Consider the following 26,736-nt stretch of genomic DNA (forward strand, 5'->3'; position numbering starts at 1 on the left):
CCATCCGTGCAAGATCTTCTTTTATGGTAGTGATCCTCTGGTTAAATTCCAGGGACAATGGTACAGAATCCTCCTAACATACCTTTTGGAAGGCTTTCATTTTTCTATCCCGTCCAATGCACCTCCAAGCCCAGTTCGCCGCAGGATAGAATCAAGTTTGTGAACAAATTCCGTCCCTCCGACTCTATCCATTTTTATCTTTTACCTTTTCGTTTGCTCCAGGTTTTGTGGTGGATAATTTTCTCTCTTAAATGTCTATTTTTCATTTTGATCGGTACAAACGTTAGTTAGAGTCTAATCAAATCACAGGCACGATCGCAGTGTTGATTTTAGTGATTGGAATTATTGTCTCGTAATTTTTTTGGTTCTTTTGTCCTTGAAACGGAAACCGTGCCACCAACTGTACAGATCAATAAATATAGTTTAAAATGGAAACTTTATGAATTTGTTATGCAAATTTATGATCATTTGGTTTATTAATTCATTTTTCCCAATTTTAGACGTTTTTGTCCCTGAATCTTTCGCATATATCTGAAAAACGGCATTTGGAATCGTTGAATTTTGGATCGCCATGGTTAAGAAGGCACGTTTCTTTAGTTTCTTTTTTAGTGTGGTGATCATTCATTGCAGTTCTCCTTTGAGTTCATCGATGGACTGATTCATTACCGTAACGTATTTTTTATTTCACTTGTGTTCCACAGTTTATCAATGATCCCCAGTCTGCCTATGCTTCGATTTTTCAAGACGACTATATTTTCGATAATTGCCGAGCAACGCCAATTCACTGCATACTGCAGAATCTTCGATATGTATACTTTCATTTTTCTCGTTTTTAAGAACTGACTGTCAACTCGCGCATGCAAAAAGACATTGCATTGCTCTTACTTGAGAAAGAGGTATGCAACTCAATAATGATTCTCCTTGCAAAGCAAGCACGAAACTAGAAACATAACCAAGCCTCGCTTGCTGTTTCGAGATAAAACGATGAGAGAAAAAGAAATCCATTGTCGCCGTGAATGCAGGCAACCTTCCAAGCTCACGCATTACAAGGTCTGCGTCGCTCCAAGGCGCCAAACGCTATCCCCAAGTTATTTATTACCGGCGTAAAAATTTACAGGCGGCTTCGTGGCGCTGGCCACTCAAGGATCAAATAAATAAAATGCTTACTCAGAATTTTATGATCGTAGACCATTCGAGCATCTTATTCGACCATTCTTTATCGATCAAAAGAGCCCTTTCGATTGGCTGTGTACGTCTAATTGTGGGAACGTCTTTTTATTCAATTTCGTCAGTTATGAAAATAGTCACTTGTGTCCTTTTCATCTAGAGGTTATTTCCTTATGTTAAATATGTTCTTTTCCAGTATCTCTCAATTGAATTGGTTTTCATGAGTTGAATACACTTATGTCAACGGAATTTTTTATGGCTAAAATTATGTCAATTAAAAATTGTGTGGCAGAATTACGAAAAATTATGCTCGCAGTCATGTACTAATTGTCCATTTATTAGTCTTGGAAAATTTATTTATTCCTCGATACTAGGTATTCCTCTGGATATTTATTGATCGATTTTATTTGGATGATAATGATTTATGTATTTCTGAACATGTAAAAGGGTGGATAGATTGAAGTCGTTCGTTATTTTCTCTCGTTCTGTTCCTACCTAGATGCCTGAATATGGCCATTAGTATCTCACGCTCATGTACGCAGTAATTTATGTGTCCCATTAAAAAAAATACTCGCCAGTTATCTCCGCTCTCAGTTTCGTCATTAAGGTTTTTACGCCATCGTTTCTGGGTCCAACATAATTATTTTACTCACGCTGTGGTTTTGAGGTCAGAGAAAGCAAACGAGATCATTATTACGGAATTCATGAAAGAGTTGCATTTCTCAAGTCTTGCATTGTCACAAATAGAATTTTGTAGATCTTTTTCGTTTTGTATGTTTCCTTGTGGAAAACAAAATTCCGCTATTTCACCTTTCGTCACTCTGGAACTTGTCATTGACTTTTCGTATGGCATTGCTACAATGAAGAACCTTAAGACCCTAGTTTGTAAATAGAATGGTTGGATGGTTTTTCGGCTCTATATTTATTTCTCATTGTACTTGCGTTGCAATTATATTGTTTTTACAATTGTAAAGATAAGTAGAAGCTTGATCATGCATTCTGCATGCTTTATGTATTATTCGAGAGATACTATTGAAAATAAAAATGTAATCAATATTAAATGAAAGCTTTTCAATTTCAAAATTTAAAATTCAGAAAAATTACCAATTTGCACGGTCGCTAATAAATAAGAGTACTTAAAGCCAATTTAAATGCTATTGCATTCAAATTTACTCTTAATTTCTTAGTTTCTGTAAATGCTTACCTCTTGTATTCATGTGTGTTATGGAAGCATTAATTCATGCCAGATTTAACTGGATTAGTCATATATTTGTATTCTATTAATACAACATTTGTGTCAGATCTGAGCTCGTTTAATGCGTATTAAAATTAATTATTTATGCTTAATTATTATATTGGTCATTTCATATACCTATATTTTTCGCAGACTATTTTATTTATGGAGGCTGAAGCCCAAAAACGTGTGCACGTTATTAACTAGGAAGTCATTTGCGGGAAATAAGATACTTTGATGATCATAAAATATTAACTAAAATCTATGTGAGTCCATGTTTTCTCAATATTTAGTAGCTCTAGCAAAGCATTAATATTGAATTTATACTATTTGTATAAGACATAGTATATTTTTTTTGTATTCGTTTTTGAAATAAATCCATGTGTGGTGGGCTCTTTTCTTTTTATATACGATGCGTCGCTTGAATGAGGGGAATTGAGCAGCCGAAGCCCATAAATATCTGGTCACATCTCTGCCGGGTACAAAGATTTCTCTCCCCACTTTAGGAACAGGAGTGCATTGGATTTTCTTTCGGTAGATCATTCCTCCCAGACGCATTCGATAACGGTACTTATAATGGAATCTCCGAAGGCATTTTACCCACCGCTAGATTCTCGATTTGAGATAAGATCTTGATTTGACATGTATCTGAAAGCCATGCGTTCTTATGAGGAAGTGTTTGCCTCATCAAAGTCTGAAATTATACGATTTATTGCACTGAAGATACATCCAGCCATTGATTCATTTCCTATGAAAGATATAATTTCAAAACATTCTTTAAGATTTTTATCGCTATTATTAATTGACCCCCCACTGAATAAGGAGTCCATGAAGGAAAATTTATAATAATTTTATTTTTTTCCGCCAAAAAATATATTTTTGGCAATGGTATAGAAACCTAGGGGAAAAGAGAATAAATATGTGCCAAATAAATTATCCTACTCCCCTTGACGGAGAATTTAATTCATGGATTCTCTTATTAACCTTCCGAATAGGTTTATGATATACCTGGTTTAGGTGTGCGTGATATTGGCGTTTTTTTTTGCTCTTATTATGGATGCTTTTATTATCGATTGCCGAAGTAAGTAAAAGTATTTAATTTATTTCTTGTGCCGTCTATTTCCCATCACATGAAGTGCTATGAAATCGTGGCTATCAGAATTTTTTTGATCACTTATGGACTAAAGGTACATGAAGGAAGTAATTTGATTGAGGTTTTAAAGTTGTATAGAGATTTTATCTAGATGAGCAGATTATACTGTACTGTAGGCCCTTGCCCCCTCTTATATGATGTCATGGAAATATAAAGTTTTTGCTTAAAATGTATTATTTACTATCTAAATATATTCGTAGCCACTATTTTCTAGCAATAAATTGGAGATAAAACACAGTTAATTACAGCATTGATCATAGTATTAATTGAAGTACATTTTAAACATTTATGTTTGTATTTCTTCATACAGCACCACTACGACTTCCTACTTAGCGTCAGATCGCACATTTTTTGCGGTGCTCTTAAGAGTTCTCATGAAGTACATATCTTATAGATGGTTCCGGTTTCGACACCCGTTTCAGGCTTAGAACCGTCATTTAAAATTTTTCGTGCCAAACCCGATGTATTAAAAGAATTCGGTCCCGGTTAAAGGCATATATGCCAGATTTTCAAAGCTTGCACTACGATGCAAGGATTAAAAATCGCTTGATTGATACCGTTTAGTTTTGGAGCACTTTAAATTATTTTTTTTTCGTTTCTGTCAATGTGACCGTACAGAATTCCCTTCGCAGTGGGGAACCGTTTTAGTCATAATCACGAGAAGCGTTCCTTTGTGATCAACGGAGTAAAAACGTGGGCAGGTGCATCGCATCCCAGCGTTTATTGAAGCCGTACTTTGAACCTCTCGTTAGGCGAGCACGTAAGTGTGAAACGGAGATCCTAAGCTGATGGCTGCATCACCTTTAAAGTAGTTGGTGCACGTACTGGAGGCATTGACGCGGGGTGTATATTTTTTTCGGACACTCGAAGTCTCGAGGAGGACGTCGCCGTTCGACTTTGCCGGAGCGAAGTTTCTTCAGGACCCTTTTCAGAATTCCCCCTCGTCGTAGAGTGTGGAAGGGATGGCGAAAAATAAGCGTTTCTCTCGACAAAATAAAAAACATTGTTGAGCCTCTTTCATCTCCCTTTCTCTTCCACGTTGCGAATGTCACGGTCTCTCTTCTTTGTGTTTTGCGTCGGTTCTCAGCACTTTTGAGGACAAAACTTGATTTTATTTTCAAACTTTGCCATACGATTATATTTTTCCTTCGTCTGTCTTTCACTCGGTAATTCTACCCGAAGGTTTGTTTGGATCGGTATAGGCAGAGTAAAAATACTTTTTTGCAAAAAATAAAAGTGCTTTTCCGGCGAAATAGCTGAATTAGTTTTCTCGTGTTTCACGCTGAGATTCGAGAAACGTCGGACACGTTTGATTCTCTCACCCAGAATTTAAAGAATTTAATGGTGATATTAGTTAAAATAATATCAATTTTTGTTATTTTTACATCCGAAAGGACCCGAGGTACTTGGATAATTAATCTATTCTATTTATCTAACCCGCTGGAAACCTGAGATAACTTTTTCCAGGTACGCTTAGAGATTATGCAGGTCCAATCTACGGGTTTCGTTAATTCCATACATCTGTACAGGAGGATTGGACCTCCTCAGTAGGATTTTTTATTGCTATGTTCATTGGCTCAACCAATTTTTTTAAATCGAGGAACTCTTAAATTAGTTACGCTCGTCTCTATCCTCTGAACTCATTACTTCTTCCTCCATGTCATATTTAGACTGCTCTTAAGAGTTTGGGAAATTTATGTTAGATATTTTGGGACTGATCAAAATTATTTGCTGAGATTCTGGCTTGGTTTGGAAACGAATATTTATTGTTTAATTCCGTTTGATTCTATTATTTACGAGAGTTTTTGTCAATATTTGTTGAAGATTTAGAATAATGAGTAATGTATTTCGTTAGTGAGCATTAAATCCGCCACATATTTTGGGAGATTTTTTAACGTAAATATAATTGAGGCTATGAATTCTAACATCGAGAATGAACCCGAAACGTCAGCTGGCTTAATTTTTCTGGCCTACGCGAACCCGAGAGAAGTTTTTACACAATTTTGTACTGCTATCCATTCTCTAATCTTTTAACACGCATTTTCTTTTCATTATTTTTCTATTCTTTTCAATAAACTGAGAATTCCTTTCAAAATATGTGACAGACAAGTTCAAAGGGTACATCCTTATTATTTAAGTATTGGCATTCATACATTTTATTTTTTCCCGTTATAAAATCTAAGTCTGTTGCAGTGACGGATGTCAATAATAGCATAGTTTTAAGACGATTACAGAGTAGGCCATTGGAGTGTCTCCAACCGAAACGCCCGTCATAACGTCACCAGTATCGTCGTCTGGGGAAACCCAATTTTTCTCTGAGCTCGCTCAGTGTTTGCAGTGTTTTTGCGAACGGGCTCGCTCTCCGTCTGGAGTCTCCGTGTCGCTGAAGAGGCGAGTGGTACGGCGTGCTGTAGAGGGAACCACTCGCATTCCCGTCGCCGGATATTGTGTCTCTCGAGAGCGCACAGAGTGCCTAAGTAAGGTCGAGCCGCCTCGATTGCTTTTCCGCGAATAAAAAATAATATGAGCTCGGAGCGAGCACGCGGGCGAAATTTAATAGCCGAGACACGATTTGAAGGGACAACTTTTGTGCGAATTCACTAGTAAGGCCCTCGTGATGACACTGGAAGATTCGATTTTTTTTATTTTATTGCTTTCGCCGTTCGATTTTTCTGAAGACAAAAGTGTTTATTTAATGGCGTCAAACAAACTTGAGCTTACTTAACTGTCGGGACGAAGAAAGTTTTAATAAATTTCGTCCATTTTGCTTTTTTTAGATGAGTAGAAGGTTTTCCGCAGGACGAAGTTCGTTTTTAGGGTCGAATTGTTGTTTTAAATTATCACTTGCTAAAAAGAACTCATAGTTTTGCCGCTTCACGTCGTTAAGTTCGTAGGTATACAACGAGATAATGGTAAATAATTGTAGAATAACGTTAAACTTAGCTTGTGTATCTTTTCTGCATGAGGAAATTTCTTCTCTTTAGATTTACGTAAAGTTGTTGAAATAATTCGACTAGAAATGAATTAAGCGCGGACGTCTGTGGAAGAATATTCTTGTCTTATGTTCTGTTTGACTGCTATACGAGGTTTTTTTATTTAAATACCTACGTTTGAGTTATTCCTTTATACAATCTAAGTCTGTTGTAGTGACGGACGTCAATAATAACATACTTGCGAGACCACCGGCTACATATTCTATGAAACTGTGTAGTGACAGTGTAAATCTGCGACTATTAATAAAACTTCAAGTGCATGGATTTCCTCAAGTAATATGAAGACTTATGAAAGTACAACAAGCAGGCTTCACTGAATTCAGTGGTGGTAATTAAACTTGCATTTGCTCCATACGCTGGAATGTAAGAGAGAATTTGAAGTCAGAATTAGTTTATGAAACCCGATCTCTTAAACTCTACACCGGATTAAAATTTGTCGTGAGCAGGAATAGTCATAATAATAATCAATAAATGTTTTCATAAAAAAACAGTGCAATTTGAATTTATTATATAAATTACATAAATTATTTTAAAATTAATTTCTGTAACTACATTTATTAAATTGCAGAAATTTTTTCCTTACGCTTATGGCTGTGAAAAAATAGAAAAGGAAATGACTGTTTAGTATCACAATGGCAGCTTTAAAATCCTTTAGGAGAGCCTTAAAAAATTTAAATATCAACCTTGAATAAAACAAGAATTGCCCTACGCTATAAATGACATTGAAAATGAAATTAATTTTGTTTAACGGGACAAGTACGCCTTTTACAAAAAATTCTAAATATTCACTTGCTTTAATAAATAAATGTTCCTTTTCAGCTAGTAGTTATTGTATCATAGAGTTTACCAAATTATTTGTTTGAATGCAGTGTAGTCGTTCTAAGTTTGAAAAAATATTTCTGTTAAGTGAAAAAAGCAAGCAACAGAAACAGGGTTAAAAAACAGCGAACTAATAGCGGCATGATAATTTTACATAATTTATCACGAATTACATCACCTGTAGCAGTACGAAATTAGGACTGTCATGTGATATTTTAGAGAAATATGCTGAAATCCTGGATTGAAATTGGTAAAAATTACGTAATAATGAAAAAAGAATGAAGAGAACCACGGCGCCTGGCGTCGGCCAGACCGCCGCAATCGGACCTCCCAGCACTTGTGCCCCTATCCAGGAACCCTGCCAACCCCACCCTCTGACTCCCTCGGAAAAACCCTTCCCCCTCCCACGTGCTTTCTAGCCCCCTCAACCCTCTCACATACCCTCTCTCTCACCCCTCCACCTGGCGGCGGCTACCAGGCATCAATGGGCGGACTCGCTCGATTCAGGTACGGCCTTCCCCCCGCTTCTTGCCTCTCCGACCCTCCCCCCCACCCCGAAAACCTCTGGCGACTTCACGTCTGCAAAATGCCTGCGATTCCTCAACCGCCTCTCTCTCTCTCCCCTTCGTAGGAGAAAAGCTTCCCCCCCTATGGTTGCCGCCGATTGCCTGCATGCACCCTGCTCTAGCCTCTAGCGCCCCTCTTCCCCGGAGAAAGCTATGCCATTGCTTCCATTAATGCGCGCGTGTGTATGCGATATCGCATTGCGATACTCCGACCCCACCGCCCCCCCACACACACACCAACCCTCCGTATGACTGCGCATTGCGATGCACGGCGCCACTTAGGTGGAGTGCCGGTCGTTTGAATCGTCTATGCCAGGAATGGCAAACTGCTCCGTGATTGAGAATCAAAGTTTATATGATGAAAGTCTGTGTCCACTCTAGCGTGCCTAAGCGTGGACTGAGGTATGTTTATTGTTTTTTGAGTACTTGTAATGAACAATGGGAGTAAGGTGGCCTTATGTGTTGGCTGCACGGTATCGAAGCGTACCCGGTTCAAATCCCGGCCCGTAGTCTATCCCAAACGAATATTCTCGTCGAGATAAATAGCCCAGGGTAAAGAAATGGCCTCTCTAACCTGCCTTTTTGAAAGTCACTATCCTGTGGCTTAGTAACTTGTGAGCTTTACGATTATCTATAGGTAACCTTTTGGATGGAATCACTGAATGAGTGTGATGAAATTAATTATTTTTAAGGCAATCGACCGGTGAGTGTTTGTTTACACAGGATATTTTAATAATCACCACCCTGTCAACCTTTCCATATCGCATTTTCCTCTTCAGTTTGACCTTAGGTTTACTTAGGCTTTTCATTCTATCCTCGATTTCTTTCTCCCAAATCCTCGCTTACCCAACATTCTCCCCTCTATTACAGTTTTCAGCGTATTTTTTCCAGTCAACACACGTCTAAATTTTATCCCCGTATTCTTTAGCTTCTTACGCTCCTTAATCTTTGAGAATGAAATATTCTTGATTCTATATCTTTGATTCACTTCTTATATTCACATTAGCACCCGGCTATTCTTCCCTGGGATTGGGTGTGGAAATAGGACTTATGACTTCCGAACTACAACGCAGATTACAACACTACTCAGGCTATTTAATTTTGTTTATGATTCTAAAGAGATTCTACTTGCTCAAGTTTGTCCTCCTACCGTGCGTTATTGATGGAAAGATAAGAGAGAATCTAAACCTCGTGCTAACTATTCTAGCAAAAGTGCATGGTTGTAAATGAATCTATATTTCAAACATGCCGTGTAAACGGTAATGATTTTCTTCGTTATATTCATTAATCGTAATATCTTTATGAAATTCGCAATGGTCCTAAGCTTAACAGCGGCGGTATAAGTAGTATAGTATTAGAATGGAATAAGAGCATTCTAAAATTTCTCTTACAATTTATATTAATCAAGGGCCATTATGCATTCTCATATGAATCAGAACTGAGGTTAAATGCGTATAATGTTGCCATTATAGCGTGGTATAAGAAATGGATACCGAAGAAACCGTTTTCGTGGTAGCTTCTAAGTGCATACAAAAATGTTTGCGTTGCCGTAGATCAGTACCTAAGGAGTTGCGACCCCATGTTTATGGACGAAAAATGCTTAAAATTGTCTACCATACTACCTCCTGAAGCATTGAAGATTCTTCCTGAAACACCCTGTATAATAAACTAACAGTAATTGTGGATCTCAGGTAGACTTGCTCTCGGTTTTTACTCGCCCGCGCTTTGCAGAGAACTTTTCCGAATTCCACGACCGCGATATTCAAAATGTTGCATTGCTCACTTGAGGGAAATGAAAAGGGGCGCGGTTGGCGAGGTAGGTAGGGGGTTCATTACCAGCCAGGAGGTCGTTTCGTGTCACGCCAAGAAAGGGATTTCTTGCTCTTGCAAAAGACGACCTGGGGACCTTCTCCGGGTAGGCCGGGTGGGGGCGGTAAGGGGTAATGGGCGACTCTCCTCGGTGGGTGGGGGCAGAGAGTGGGGGCGGAAGCACCACCGGAGGTCTTCAGCAGCCGCCCGTGGGGTGGAGGCGGTTTATCGCGGAGGAGGAGGCAGTGTTGTACCAACGTTTTACTCCCCATGAAGGGAGGCCTGGCAGTCGTGTCTGAGCCGGGTGATGTAGGGGGATTTTTCCATGGGGGGCGGCTCTCGGTATGGTTTTTGGCGGGGGCCGGATAGAGGGCGTGGCCACTGGGAAAGGGGCTGCCCCGCTACACCACCGCCCCCGTCCCTCTCGGCAACGGGGGGGCCGTGGTGGCGTTCGGCCCCGGCCTGAAAATCCAAGTCCCCCGCCCTAGTCGGAAAAACCCTTAAACCCCCTGCTTTCCCACGTTCCCTCCAAGCAGCCCCGCAACCAGCTCCTTACCCTCTTACTATCTTCTTCCAACGTACCTTTTGCCACGTAAGAATGCATGGTGCTTAGGTTACCATGGTGACGTTTTATGTATAAAGTATTATTGTTTCTGTTCAAAGCGGTTGAATCAAAGAAATCTAATGTCTTTAATATGTTTCCATCTTATTAATAATTAACGCCTTGTTCGGTGAACCCAGCATGAGATTCGCCTTGGAAGATGATGGCTTGGTGTTATAACTGTTAGCGTACCTGACCGTCAATTGGGAGATCCTGGTTCGAATTCTGGCGAAGCCAAATGCTTTTTTCTAGGGGAATTTCACCCTTTGTGTATATAATCATCATATGTATCTCCACTTACTCCCTTGTCTTCTTCTTATTCCAACCTACCTTTTAACTATGCTTGTCCATCAATTCGTCGTAGGAATTGATGGTCAAACATAGTTCTCGATTTGAATTTTCGGACGCTCCAAGGGGAAACTTTATGTCGATTATAATTAAAAAGGTATTATATAAGTACCGGTTAAGTTAGGTTACTCAGCTGAGTAATCACATCTATTGGAACATTATGATGCAAAAGATAAATTGGTAGTTAACCTTTGCTTTTTTCCACGAGGGTTACAGTGTTTTTTCTTTATTTTGCCGTTTGAAATTTCTTTATGTTTCTCTGCAATAAATGTATCTTTAATCTTTGCAGGTAAGTTCCAGATCGATCGTAGAACCCTACGGAACACCTGATAATTTTTTAAGTCATTGAAAAAAACGTTGTAGTCTCTGTTTTGGAAAAAAAATATTTCAATGGGTTATCTTATGAAGAGTTGACGTACAGTGTGAAAAAACGCTTGTTTAAATGACTCATTATTAAGGGCTATCCCCGTGAGTGACATGTGCAATCGAATGCAAAATATGCGACAGTTTATTTTTGAGTTCACTAAAAGAAACTTTAACATTTAATTTTAAAAATATTGAATTTTTATATGCACATTTATTTTCTCTTTGTAATCTGCATACTATTGCGTGTTTGTACGTATCCTGGGAATTGTGTTCGAAAAATTATAAGCTATCATTCGTAGAAATAAGTGATTTGAAATAGCAGTGCAATTTCGTCGGATTATACTGTAGACTACTTTATTAATATATTTCATTGGAAAATAATACATAAGCTTTAGTTCGAAATCCGTTCGGCTTCTATATTACAGCCTCCTTAAAAGCCATGCAATCCGTCCAGGCATGGTCGAAACCGCTGACGACAGCTTCGTTTTATCGAGCCCTTGATCACACCTCCTCAGAATAACCCCAATAACGCGTACCCTTTCTCCACTTCCTGTTTTTCTTCCATTCCTCTTCTTCATCGTACGGCTTTGATCGTGAAACGGTGTATTTCCAGGCGGGCGTAGTCTTGTTTTGCGTTTAATGTCTCCCGACTACGGCCGTTCTGTCCGAGCTGCGGCGCGGCGCGATGCCAATAAAATCAGGGTGGACCATTGAATACATCGGTAATGCAGCATGCTTCGGGCTGCGATGATTTAAGCCTCCTCTGGGCGGGGTTGGGTTTGGTCTGTGGCCCCGCCATGGGAAACCACGTGGTGGTCTCTCTCGTCGTAACCCTCCTCTCCGTTTCAGTGTGGTCTAAATTGGTAATTAGAATTATGGCCGTCCAAACTATTAGTGAGTGTATGACTTGGCATAAAGTTTTATAGGCCTCCCTTCTCGCGTGAGTTTTTGCTACCTACTCAAACTTTTCAGGGTATTATGTGCATTCGAAGTACACGCTCGCATCATCCACCTGGGATTATTTCACGTAGGGAAACATAGGAGAAACATTCTATAGCAGTTTTTTTACACTGTAATTTTATCTATGTACCATTTCAAAGGCTTTTGGTTCGAGTAAAATTCTTTTTAATATTTTTAATGCATCTTTTGCTATTTAAGTTTCAGCTTGTACCGCGTAAATGTAAAGGCTGCAACTTATAACGGTTGAATGTTTTAGTAAATTTCTTTTTGATATCTTTAATGAAGCTTTTGAAATTGTAACCCTCAGCGAAGCGAATATCGCGTATATGTTAGGCTACATAACAGATACTTTAATATCTAGTTTTCTTCTCTCCTCGTCTAATTAATTTTCCTCTTCCAACTAAGTGCATTTCTCCTCATTTTGAAATCACCTTACCTTCCCTTATTATTTATTTTATTTATTATTATACTTCCAAAATTTTAAGTTTTCCTTTGCATGTATCCAATGTTTACTGTTTCCTGGCTTCTTTCCATAGAATGAATTGTTATTGGTACGCATAAGAAAATAATTTCTAATCCCTTTCCGTTTCGTGATGCTTATATATGAATGGAATTTTGAAGTAAAGTTATCACCTGCCGTGAAGAACCTGGTTATTTCCCAGCGTATGATGCAGATAAAGTCTTCACGGGCTTTCCAATGGGTGAGTAAAACTTTACGTTTCGATACCTAACTAAATTACGTGAAATACGTCTTCAGGAGAAGACGATGCCGGAGTTAGACGTCGAAACGTTAGCAACCGCCGTCTCACTTATCCGGTTGAGAACCCGTGAAGATTGTATAATCATTTTTTATGCATAAAGGCGGCGGATTTTCAACCCTTTTTAGTTATTTGTCAAACGGATCTTTTCTCAAATAAATTTGTTCGTAGCTCCCTAATTTCGTGACTTTGAATCCTTTTCACCCCTGAGAGAACATGCTCTCTTATCTCTATCATTGAACGATCTTTCGATTCCCGTTCACACGACATTCTTGCAATCAGTCGTCCGTGTGCGTTCTCGGATGAGCCCGCTCCTGTCGCGTTTCCTTGGATGAGATCCCCCTGGTTCCCGTTTATCGACCGTGACTAATGTTTGTACGTCACTCACATGCCCGAAGCAGGTTCGGGAGGCCCGTGGCAGCTAACACAGCAGCGAGCTCTCCCTGCAAATATTCCCAGCCCTTCCGACGGGATGGAAAAACAATTGCTCCTCGCAAGCTATCAGCGCGCCCTTGGAAACGCTTTTGGTCGATATACCAATGATGCGTTTTCGAGATAGTTTAGGTGCCCGGCGAAGGTGTCAGTCGTATTCCGTGAGTGAGAGACCTGGGTACTATTTGAAGGGTATCACGTCAATACGTAAACGACTTTTTCGAACCGACATCTCGTCAACGGACAGTTCTTAACCACGATATCCTGTAACAGGGACTATAAGTAACCAGACCTTTCGTTACTGACTATTTTGTAAGCGCGACAGTTAATAAAGGCGTTTCGTAACCGAAATTGATGAAGTCAACTTATGAATAGTATGAGAACGATTAACGCTCAAACTTCCACTTGTGCAACAGTGGCTTGAACTTGCGAATTATGGAATTTTTTCCCATCCTCTGAATACGTTTTCTATAGTTTTTTGAACTTTGTCCTTGTCTGAAACGTTTGTTTATGATGTTTTTGATCCGCTGAAGCCTAATTTGAAGTTATTTTTTCCTTAGAGGGTACCGGGTTCAAATCGAGGGTATGGTGACCCACGTACACCCCCTTGTGCGTTTATAATTGTCGGAAACAATTAGTCTTTGAGCTTAATTAAAGGAGAGCTTAGAGAGAGAATATCTCCAATACTATTGAGCTATCTCACGCATTTTGAGATTAACTGTTTCAAAAAATTATAATAACCCTTTTTCGTCCAACCTTAACTATTTATTGCCTTTAAATATCCTGAGTATTAAATAAAATGTCGGAAAGGCAGGATACTCAAGAAAAACAGTTTTAATGGTCACTGAAGAATGCATCCAAAATATTTTCGTTGCCATAGCTCAGTAACAAAGGAGTTGCGACCTTATGTTTATGGAAAAATGCTTAAAAATATCTCCCCTACCACCTCCTGAAGTACTAAAGATTCCTCCTGTATTTTCAATATTGAGTGGTTGTCTTCCTGAGGAGTAACGTTGAAAAGTAATAAATACAATATATCATTTTAATTTTTTATTTCGGTTTACAGTCTTTGCCACAGTTTATTTTCGAAATTTGAATCGCACTACCGACAGCGTCGTGAGTGGCGACTTATTTAAACCCAATATATTGCGCGGTGGTCATCAGCGCCGTCATTGACTGGCTCGAGAATCCTTTATTGTGGTATTCACGCTGAATACTTGTAATATTTAAATGTGACTCCGCTAGCTTTAAAAATGCTATGCGTCTGTGGGAAAAGAAGAGTCGAGCCGGAGTGATGCGTCTTCTCAAGGCTCGGGCAAAATCAGTTCTTCTCACCAGTTTCAGTGAGCTTTTTGGCGCTTTTGCAGGGCTCCAAAGCGGGTCCGCAGGAACTTCGCCCAGCGTCCCACCCAGGCGTGGTGAAAAATTGTTCCCCGGTTCCATTTCGACCTCTTCCAACGCTCCCGCATGGCGTCTTGGAGATCCCCTCGAAGCACTTGAGAACTCCCTAGGCCCAGCTTCCTCCGGAACTGTAGTCATTATTGCCGCTAATAATTTGTTCCAAAAGTTCCTACGTTACGCTCTCTTTGGTTCCTGGATTTTTATTTTAATTAAACGTTCTGCTGGGCTTACCGCGCGAGTTCCCCATTTGGCATGCGAGGGAATTTGAATTTCCAGAAGGGAGAGCCGAATACATGAGCTCTGCGTTGGTTGCCCTGAGGAACCGAATCAGCCAACAGCCAACAAAGGTGGAATAGTCCGTGGGTATCTCGAGAGCTACTCGAGCGAAATCCAAGTATGTTATCCCGCCCATTTAGCTCATTTTTGTTATTAAGCCCTTTAAAAAAATTGTAATCAACCATAATGACCCTCCTTCGCCGTTTTTCACGGGGCATGCCATTGCCGAAAACGTTTTTGAAATCGCGAGAATTTTGAAAATTGCGAACGAGCTCGGAATTAGAGCAGGGGCTATTTTGCCATCTCGCACCCATGCATTCTAGAAATTCACCGTTTTACACGACGTAATTTTGACTGCGCCATCGTACATGCGCTAGATACCGCAATGACGTGCCCCGTATAAACCTTCCTTAAGGAAAATATGTTTGCAATCCTTCAAATGACTTTGCCCGTATCGGGTTTTTTAAGTGGCAAGTGTTGTGTTTGCGTGTGAAACGTGATCTTCTTGTGTGTGAAACCTCTTGGATCCCATTATGAAGAGCGTCCCTTGACTATCGAACCCCAAAAATGAATCAATTCAAATTTTAAGACGGTACGCTTTGGCAAATATGGTGCAGATATAATTAATCCCATTTTCCTGAATGAGGGAGTGGTACATGAGCTCATATTCGAAAACTTCCGTTTTGGTTTCCCCCAGTCCGGCGAATATCTTCCAAAGGATGTGTCTTGGCAGTTTTCCATAATCATCAAGATATGCGATAGCCCGCATTGTCCTCTAAATCCACAAATGTGTACTCGCAGCAGGAACGCTGAAAACTGAAGCGAGTGGAAACGAGTTTATGTTCCCCCGGATAAGAGGATCTGAATAAAAAGAAAGAATGACTATATTCGGTCGTTTGGCAGTTTTTCGATTCGCTGTTATATCCGTCCAACGTTGCGAGTTACCAGTAAGGCGCCGTTTTGTATCGCTACATAATTAGAGTATGAAATCAAGAACGGGGCATTGTTTGCTTTGCGTATTGCCAGGGTGGGAATGTGACGTTGGCGCCCAAGCTCGTTTCTCTGGTCTTTCCATTTTTTTCGTCCTTTATGGCTCGCAAAACGTCAAATGAACTCTCGTTTATGGGAAAATGTAAACTTTCCACTGGGCGGAATCACTGATAAACACAAATACTTCATTGTATTGCGAGATGAGGCCATCTTGTTGAGGAAATGTAGAACGTTCCGCTGCGGTAGTGCGCACATCGGATTGAATGTACAAATAAAAAAAAAGAAAACGAATTTTTTTTCGCTCTTCTCTTCGCCAAAGTCATCTTTCAGCGATGTGGCATGGCCGTAAAAATTTATTTAATAGCTTCCCCATCCCGTGTGTCATGACTCTCACGCGGCCAGGCGGGGAATTTAGTTTGTATTCCAGTACGTAAGGGAAGTCCATCACATCGAAAATAAACGTCGGAGAGAAACGAGTGTGCATGCTGTAAGCTGAGATTTTTATCACGAGTATAGAAACGGTGTGTCGCAGTTTTAAAATCGTTTTAATGCCACCGTAAATGCGAGTGAATCCGTTTAAATCCGTGACGGCGAGTGAATTATTCCATCCGCTCTCTTAAACTATGAAGTTTCCCTTCGTTTGCGGTCTTATCATGGGGGTACTCAGTTGGATTCTGTGACGCAAAGAAATGGTCATCATTCCGAAGATAAGTTTCCTACAACATTCCACTGTACTCATCTTTTAACTCAATCACGCAGTATTAACACGATTCGCGATTAACCCGAAGGTCAATGTGAGAAGGTAGAGGTTAACTCGCTCAGTTTTTTCAGTTTTTGCTTGAAAATTTCATACCTACTGGGTCAGCTCTATTCGCTGATTACTTAGGATTTGTCAGTCGGAGAATTTTTTTGCTGAGGGTGAGGAAGTCAAAGGGCATAAGCATTGGATCCAATTCCTCATCATGTTAGAATGAGAATATTCTTATTTGATATTGATTACATTCGTACTCAGCGGAAGGTCATGTGGATGTACCCAATTTTTCCCGTAGAAGCCGTTTTTCCGGAAATGCCGATGAAAAAATGGGGGTGCGCGGCATATACGAATCCTCCAAATTTTAATGTAAGCCGCGTTCCATTTTCCCTCAAATTCTTATCGTTTATTTCTCCAGAGCTTAGCATTGAAACTAGGAAACCTTCTCAAGAATTACATTTCTAACATTATTTAATCATATTAATCATGGAAACGTAAATTTATCGATTTAGCAACGAATCTCGAGGTATTAGACCGCACCCAAAAAGCGTTAGGAAGTTTTTTTTCCCCACGAGCCGACCCAATAATGGGATTGTGCGGGATACACGATGGCGCGGCTAACACGAGTAAATGCGGTATTAGAACATTATTATGAAAGGTATTATACCAGTGGAGATAGGTTGCATTTTTTGTGTCATCTCGCTCTGCCCCCTTCCCCGAATTAACTTCATTATGTGATGCCCATTGAACTTCACCCTGTAGTCTTCTTCCTAGCCCTTTGCCTCTTACCTTAGATACTTCCCACGCCACGGTTTTCGGTATCCTCTTCATGCTTATGACGGAGGAAGATTAGTCTAAACGCTGAACTTCGAAAAAAGTAGTTTAACAAGCTGAAAATTGGTGTAGATGGTCTTTGGATTGTATTATTTTGATTCAAATATATATATTGATACTGGGCTTTGGAAATAGTACTCGTTCCATCCACACCCTTTGTCTCCTCTGTATCTCTTGTTGAAGTTTCTAATCCTGGCCCATCAAATCTTGCTCGTCCTTGTTCCTTTTTCCTTTCGTTGAATTTTCACACTAGTATCTCCGTAGTACTTCCATTCGAGATCCTCCTTCTAGCTGCTTCATCATGCTATAGGCCTTACGGATAATATCTTTGCAATAAACTTCATCTCTTCTGTAACCATTTTCTTTTTTACTACCATTTTCTCTTTTAATGTATTGTTTAATGTATCATTTTAATGTACTCGTATTGTCGTAGGCCATGTCCTCATGTCGCTTACTGCCCTACCTTCTGTATTCGGTGATAATTTATCTCATCTCCTACTGTATTCAAATACATTTTCTCAAGAACTATGTGAATCTTCTTCCAACGGTGAATAACTGTTTCCATTTATTGTCTGGTAACTTTGATTGATGTAATTCCACTGGTTTGAATATGCCTTGTCATATAGTATCAGGTTACCCCTTAGAATTTCATTTCATTTGGCTTTAATCATTCGCTTTATGATTAGTGATAGTAGAGGTCACTTAGGTGTGAACTTCATACATTCGCAAAGGGAAAAGCAATTTCTTTTCCTGTGCCTCCACTGGGCGACTGACAATAGTTTTAACAGTGACCAAGTGTTCCACATCAGCCAATCATGGAACCCAATCATTAGGCACATCCACCAGTCTTATCCGGCTTGACCCCTGGGAAATCGTATGAAAAACCCGGTTGTTCGAGCCCTGCATCAAACTACCATGAAGACGTTGAACAACACACTCTTCGAAACGTTGGCGACGATGGAGTTTTTAATCCGATCGGAAACCCGAGAAAAATTAATTATCCTCAAACGCCGGAAAATATTCTCGTCATATATCATACCTACTAAGCTATCACTTTCTCTTATTTTTCTTTAAATTGGTGTATGGAAGATATTCAGCATGTAGGATCAGTTAGTCCATGTTGTAACATGCCGTCATGCTGTCTTGCCGTGAATAAACTTCTCTCAGGTTTGCGCGCGAGTCAGAAAAATTAATTCTGATCCGCGCGCAAGATGTCCATTCATTGTATTCTACAGGAAAATGTTAAATCATACATAGACCTAGCCGATTCAAGTTTGCATTTTCAAGTGTGAGAGGACCCCAAGAAAATACTTCCCTTGCCGCAAACCCTTCTGCAACGTCGGTGGTAATCGATATTCCTGCTTGGGTTTTGACTAGATTATCCGCCGACTTTTCGCCCGGTAATAAAGGCAGAAAGCGATTTGCCACCCACATAACCTCCCGCCTTTTTTGGCCTTCTTTGGGATTTAAATGACTCCTAATTTGGTGGCGTAACCTTGGTTTAATATGTGTTCCCTTGAAGTGGGCTCGATATTGAGCTTGTACCCATGAATCTTTGAACTGGCAATGGGTCAAAGGAGAATCATTCCTCTTGACTTTTCCATACAGTCTGTTTTAACCGACGCAAGTGGCAATTCCAGGAACGATTGATGATCCGACTTTAAACTAATTCTCGTACGAGATGAACTCAATAATTTCTTATGTTGATAATACATTTTAAAACATATTCCAAATATATTGGGTCGATTTTGGCGCGGCATACACGAATCCTCCAAATTTTAATGTAACCCGCGTTCCATTTCCCTCAAAGTTCTTATCGTTTATTTCTCCAGGGTGTAGCATTGAAACGAGGAAACCTTCTAATCATCATTAAGTAGTCTATTTTTCCCTTAGGGAAATGAGAAAGTGTTTTTAGTTTTCACGTATAAAGCAAAAGTTTAGTTCCCGTATGTAAAACAAAATATTGTTCGTATAAACGTTAACCTGAAAGTTTTCTTTGCCTAAACAATACTCATCGAATGAATGAAGGCAATGATAAAAAATGTGAAATTTTGCCTCTCCTTTTCTTTGCATGTTTAGAGGCCTAAGATCTGGTTGCTGACGTTGGAACGTTTAAAAATGTTATGGAAATTGTAAACAGTTTGCAAAAAAACGATGGAAAAATATCGGTTAGCGATAAAAAATCCTCTTCCGCGGCTCATATATTCAGCTTGTAAGTTGAAGGAGGAATTCAGAGAGAGGAGATATGAGAACAAAATATTGACAAAAAATTAACCCATTCTATATCTTACTTCATTATCCGCAGTCAACATGCTCTCAAATAGGACATTTTAGGTTTTTACTGAAATTTTAAAGGATATTACTCGAGATATTTTTACGCTTTTCAAGAGACTGGTCACAAAGAAGATCCCTTTTGTGTCCAATCGTAATGAAGACTTTCCAGCCAATGTTTTTCTTTGTGATTCTAAATTGCCATTTCCTTGTTAATAGCCTTATAATTTCTATCAACTTCCTGATTAGGCCTTTCTTATTTTTACATAATTTCAAAGGGTTCAGTAGTGTCATAGGATCACATTTAAATGGTGGTGATTGTCAACGGAACTGTGCTGAATTGATGAATCTTAACAAAATTGGTTTGCCTTTCACTATCTCATCTCACTGCGCTACCACCCAAAAGGTAAGAAATGGATGATGTTGAAACTTTTTAAAAACCTATTATTCTCTGTATCTGAGACTAAGAGAAGTGAGTCATCTGCCTATCTTCGGTAGGTTGGGTTGCTGCATAGGTAGTAATTGACACTTACTTTAGATGTGGTAAGTTTACGTGAATCGAAATATTTTTTCTTGGATTGCATCAGCAAATGGAATGGATTCTAATAATACGCTTTGTAAGTGGCGGCTTATTTAAAGATTAGTTCTGAGGAATTGACGTTTCCGGAATTTCAAAGCACACTATTCACTTGAATTTTCACTTCTCATTACACTTCCTCCTGCATCACCCAAAATGGTTGTGCAAATTGTGCGCTGACACACAAACAACGGCCGGATTCTGCCCTTTGAATTATCCTGGTATTTATGGTGGCATGCGGTTTTAACACGAGTAGCCTGCAGGGGTGAAATCAAAGCTTATACGGGCTTCCGGAAGAAATCGAGACCGAGTTCATGCAGGTTCTAATTCGTGTCCGAAATTACGCCTCCTGAAGTCGAATTGTGTGCTGCCTATTAACGCCTTTACCCGAGTTTCGCTATCCAGTTATTTATTTATAAGTATTTCTCCCAGTATCATTTAATATTCTGATTTGTTGCTAGCGCTGGATGCTGTGGATTTCGTTGTCTTTTAACTAATTCCATGATAAAGGCGATTGAAATCGTGGTAACTAAAGCGGGATTGGATCCCAAATCTCCCAATTTTTGATCAGAATAGCTACCAATTACACACCAAACACTTCATCCTGTGTTGAGTACTTGGGATGCGTAACTAGTAATATATTTTTTTGTTAATTGGGAGATCTGTGTTCGAATCCAAGTCGAGTCGAATGATTTTTTCGCTGCGTAATCTATCCTTAGTATACATTTATTCGTGACCCAACGCGTGAATACATTGGTGCGAACCAAGAACCTTTTTATACAGTGCCCACAAAATACAAACTTGACTCGGCATAAATCCTTTCAACTTATAGGTACCTCAAAATCCTTTTTACCTCAAGAGCTTGCTCCACTCCTTCCCACTCAGCTTTCTGAATCCTTCAAGAAACTTTCTTTAGCCCCCTACTATGCTTACCACAGCTTCCTCTGCCTTTGTGATGAATCCACATTTGCTCCTTTTATCACTTGCAATTTCCTTCGTTTTATCTTCGTTGTCATTCGCGATTGTGACGCGAGAATTGCGTTAGCGAAACCCCTCGAACTGTTGAGCGCCCTGGCGGAACGGAGAGATCACACCCAAGCAAAATTCACCAACTTTGTCAATATTCCCGGGACCGGGATGCCCTACCGCGGGAACTTTGCGGTCGTGCATTAAGTTCATCAGTAACTTATATGGATTGTATTTTTGAAATGTGTTCACCGAATCAAAACTTTCTAAAGCTAGTTTAAAATTTTAATACAGGAGTAATCTGCAATGCATCAGGAGGTGGTAGCAGAGACCATTTTAAGTATTTTTAGTCCATAAACATGTGGTCACAACTCCTTAATTTCTGAGCTCTCGCAACGCAAACATTTTTGATGCACTTTACAGTTACCATCAAAAATATTTTTTCTTGGGTATCCAGCCTTTTCGACATTTTATTTAATACTTAAATACTATTTTTGGGTTGGATAAAAATGAGCGATTATAATTGTCTGCAACAATTTTATCTCAAAATGGGTGAGATTGCGCAGTCTTATTGTTAACGCTCGCTCAAAGCTCTCGTTTGGTTAAGCTAAAACATTAAGAAAGCTCAAAAGCTACTTGCAAGTGATCGTTTTGTCATGTTTCTCTGTAATATGTTCTCCTCGTCATATTAACGCCTGGTGTTTTGACACACCTATTGAGGCGGCTTGAGGGGTGATAAATTGGTGCACTTCCAAATCAGAATCCTGGAGAACAGGGGAAAATTTTCTCTCCCTCTTCGTTTTATTCACGTTACGACACTGGCGTAATTTTGATGAAAAAATCAAAACTGGTTCTCACGAACCGCAGCTTATGTAAATATAGAATGGAAAAGAAAGATAATAATTTTTTTCTCGGGGAATTTCTTAAGACGGTTTGTAGACACGCATGCCACGATCCCTCGAGACTCCCTCCATTATTTCTTCCTTCATTTCCGTTCCTGTCGATTTTTTTTCGCCAAACCTATTCAAGTTTTCGAAGTCGCTCTTTTCATTCTTCTATGTATACGTATATATATATAGAGAGAGAGAGAGGTACAGTAATCCTGCAGAAAACACGCGTTCGAGAAGGCAAGGAGTGGAGTTGTGTTGAGAAAGGGGCATAAAATATAAAAACGTTTGCAGGGTCACTCATTCTCTCCCCACTCCTCCCCATCGTACGCGACCCTCAAGTTCTTTTTCCTATGGCGCGTTCTTTCAGGGTAAAAAGCACTAGCCCCTCCCTCCCCCGCCCCACACCCTGCATCACGGTCGCATTTCCGTAGTTTTAGTTTTCCTTCATCCCCACCACCTCGCCTTTCTTCCGCAAACTCTCCATGTACTTCCACTCATTACTCCACACCCCTTCTCTCTCTCCGTCTATAATTCCTCCAAGTTGTTAATGTACTTTTTTATCATTAATTAAAATATGTATGTTCTTTGTTGTATAGAGAGTTTCCCATGGAAATATAGTTATATTCGGCAACTTTATTGTCTTCCTGAGGCATAGTATACATAAAAATAAAGCAAATGGGCAACATTGACAAGTAGATTAGAAATAATAGCACAAATAAAAGTACCAAGGAATATTATATTGATCTCAGTATTTTTTTGTGCAGCATTAATTTTTAAAATGGTAACATACCTAGGAATTTAATTAAGAAACTTGGATGCAATTATCAACTATTTTGCTTTTGAGCGCACTATATCAAATGATAGTGTAGCAACAAGTTAACGGACAAACCAAATTTAATTTAGAGAGAAAATTACAGCATATAGATAAATATTTGGCGGGGAATTAAATGCAAATTATTATTAACCAACTGCGAAGAAAACTACAAACGAACATATCTGTTTCTCCATCCACTCCACCTCCTTTCTCAACGTGTTTCTTATCCCTCTTACCCACTAGAAAAAAATTATATCCCCTCACTCCCCTTTTACCCTCGGCTAGATCCCTCACACCCGTATCACCACACCTCTCACACCACTTCTGCACCGCTTTCATAAAAGGCCCGAGCGCCGGGATGCCTTACCGCATTGCGGACGCTCCACTGATGCCATTCGGGCCTCCCTTACTCTCCTCCTACCTACCCTCACTCACCCCCACCACCCTCTCCCGCCAATTTTCCCTCCCTCCTCCCTTTTTGCTTTCCTCCTCCCCCATCTTCCTCCTCTCCTCCTTTCCCCCTTGCGTGTACATATATATATAAAGGTGGCGCCGGCGCCTCTCGCAAGCCATTCCTTTCTGTACCCTCAACGGTGGCGGATCATCGCTTAAACCCCGGACATTAAAACCGCCCGGCGTGCAGCACACCCGACAGTCGTGCTTCGAGTACAGTTGCCACCACGCCCCCCAGGCCCCAAGACCGCTCCCGCACCCTCCTCCCCAGAAGGGCCCCCTCGAAGGGGGGGCTAGGTCCGAGGAGGACCCCGAAACGGTCCCCGGGATGTTGTTGTCCCCCACGGGATCTGCTTCGCCCCCAGCGACGTCGGCGGCGGCGAGGAATTGAGCCCCTCGTGGTACCCTCCCGCCACCGCCGCCGGGAGAAGCGTACGCTCTCCCGACCCCCGGGTTGGCCGGGGCCCCAAAAGGCCCCGCCGCCCGGCGGGCCGCGTCGTCTCTCCCGCCGTCGCACGCGTCCCAGCAGCCCTGCAAGCTTCAGGGACTTCGAATCTCCCGCCGCGGGAACGACGGCCGCGTGGACCGGCCGCCTTCCCGCCTTTTCCGGCGAACGCCGCCGACGCCTAGCGTCATCTGACGGGTCGAGCGGCGAGCACGGGGGAAACCCCGCGGTTCGGTCCGCGGATCGTGTGGTTCGTGTTCGCGCCGCCAGAGGAAGGAGTACGTTTCGTGGTGTCGTCCTCTGTCGTCGGACAGGGGGAACTACTACTACCCTCGTACGGTTGTGAGAAAGTGCGAAAATTTACGAAACTCTCGCGAAAGTGAACGAAAAAAATATAATCATTCCAATAAACGCTTCATCGCGTTGTGTCTGTGATCTCATCAATTTAGCCAAAACTTCAGCAGTTTTTAGGAACGGAGGAAGGGAGATATATAACAATTAATAAAAATTAAGTTAGGAAAAAATAAATATAAGGGGCACTTGAGCAAGCATTAGTGTAAATAAAGATAAGTATATGAAACATATCTATTTTTCTTAGTATCGAACATCCTTCCACCGGGCGCTGATTAAAATTTGTGATACAATCGGACTTGAATACCTCGATAGACTCACCAAGAAGCAATATCATGTTCCCAGTCATTTCTGCGTTTATCGTGGGGGCTGTCTAAAGCTCTTCCGGTGACATCGAAGAACTTCCATAATCGTCAGATTATCTCATAGAAATTATCAATGGACCAGAATCCTTACGCAAGCCCAAAGATGACGGAGCACACGACCGTTGTAAGTATAATTTTTGTTAACGTTCCCTAATTTTACTTTAACTGCTATCTTTCTTTTCATTCGTATTTGTTCTTATTATTTTTGAACACGCATAATTTACGTATTCTGGCGTGGAGTATCAATCTAATCGTATATTTTAGATTTTCAACATATTCATCTCTCGGACATTCCAACGAAATTGCAGTTTCGTTTTGTTCATAGAATCAGAGTAAATCATGTGTGGAAAAATGCGCCCAAAGATGGATATAATCCCTCATGTAATCTCCCTACAGTGGTATTATTTTAGGATAGGTGGTGCGTAAATTGATGGTTTAGACATGGCTCCATCTGATGTGTAAAACTAGAACAATGCAAGGAAATCGATTTACCGAGTTTAGGTTTACGCTTTCAAGTTTTTCATTCATCGTTGAATCTTTTCATAATCGCTTCATCGAGTTAGCTAAAGCGGTTTTGTTATCTTATCTCGTTTTCTGGGTTATCTCTATTTACCCAACCCACTTCTCAATCCTTTATTTCGATATTATTTGATCGCGATACGTACTCACGAACCGTTTGTTACCTGTCCAGAGTGCACACGATATCAATTTGATCCTAATTGTGTGATAGATTGTCTCGATTGTTATCGCAGCTTTATTTTAATGCCAATCCGTCTTATGTTACTACACTGGTAAAAATCAACTTAGCTGCAATGGGTATCAAAGTACTTTTTATCAATTCCAACAGGATATAACATTGTTCGTGGATTATTAAGTTCTTCTGCAATGGCAACGGAATATCATCACTTTTTATTCCTGCGAAAATATTTATTTTATCCTCATAGATGAGAATTAATATTTGAGAATTGGCAAAAATTTGTGGTTTTTTGTTTACGGGAATGTGGTGCCGTGTATCAAAGTCTTCAGATTGGGTTTAGTTTTGTATTTTAAATTTCTTCTTTCATATTTTCCTATATCATTACCGTATTATTCCTCGTGGAATTTAATTTTTTCAACTAACTTAATTATTAATGGCAGACTTTTTGGGGTGAATAACTTTTCTATTTAACACTCTTATTTGTAAAATATCCAGGTCGTTATAATACTTATTGAAAAAGTTTCACAAGGGCCGCAGGTCCCCTCCCTCTAAGACTCTAGTGCCGCAGTTTTTTTTTGTCTGACCAAGTTTCATCATATGAATATGCATTATTTTGATTATATATTTTTTTGGAAACGGGTAACTTATTTATTCGTACCCGTGGGTTCGTTTTCGTTCGTGTGTAGAAAATTCCATTTTCTCCCGTAGTGTGTCCGTTGGTCACTGCGGCACCACCTACGTGATCGGGGTCAAGTAATGAACTTCCGAGGCGAGGCGCTGTTGTTGCAGTGATCATAAAGAGAGGAAACGGAGGGAATGCGCGTCCAACTATAGAGGTTTTAATTGAAAATTTCAGTACGTTCAGACCGCGGAGCGAACCGCGAAATTGGCCTAGGCTCCTGCGGTAGGTAATTACCATCATACCGGTGGTGGTGCTGAAATTGAATTCTTTCGGAGGAAGAAAAGGCCCGGCTCTGCGCTGAAGTGTATTAGATTAATTATGAACGTATTCAGTGATACAATGAATAAAAAAAGATCTATTCGTTCTTGGAATTCTAATTTTGTTTTGGATTAATTTCACAGAGGAAACATGCGAAATGAAACCGGTGAAATGCGTTGTCACTGATCAAAGCACAAGCACAAAGCAAGCTAGCAAATGGTTCTTTTAAGTGGGTATCAATTATTTATAAACATAACATGCATCATTTGGGAACCTTTTGCTTTCAGTAAAAATGTGAAGTTAAACATACTTATTAATATATAATGCGTGTATTAATCCTTATACAACAAGTAGGTATTAAAATTGCCATTATTTTTTACAAAATAAGGCTATATAAATTAAAAAAGTACTCGCTTTAGGTGGTTATGAAAAATTATAAAAAGGATGAAACCAAACCAAAGCATTTAAACAACTAAAATGAATTATCGCTATTCCATTTACTTAGGGTT

General features: G+C 40.1%; 1 protein-coding gene across 27 annotated transcripts in view; it reads left to right on the forward strand.

The window, feature by feature from the left end:
- The window catches only part of LOC124160805 (ankyrin-3), a 684,504-nt gene that overhangs the window by 321,734 nt on the left and 336,034 nt on the right, over positions 1-26,736 (forward strand). Inside the window, exon 1 of one of the 27 annotated variants that reach the window (XM_046536854.1) lies at positions 23,945-24,714. The exons of the other annotated variants lie outside the window; for them this stretch is intronic. Coding sequence (XP_046392810.1) covers positions 24,664-24,714 — 51 coding nt within the window. The 5' untranslated portion in view covers positions 23,945-24,663. Of the gene's footprint in view, positions 1-23,944; positions 24,715-26,736 lie in introns of those variants that run through there. 27 annotated transcript variants of the gene reach the window in all.

This window comes from Ischnura elegans, chromosome 6 (assembly GCF_921293095.1).
Source record: "Ischnura elegans chromosome 6, ioIscEleg1.1, whole genome shotgun sequence".
Taxonomy (NCBI): Eukaryota; Metazoa; Arthropoda; class Insecta; order Odonata; family Coenagrionidae; genus Ischnura; species Ischnura elegans.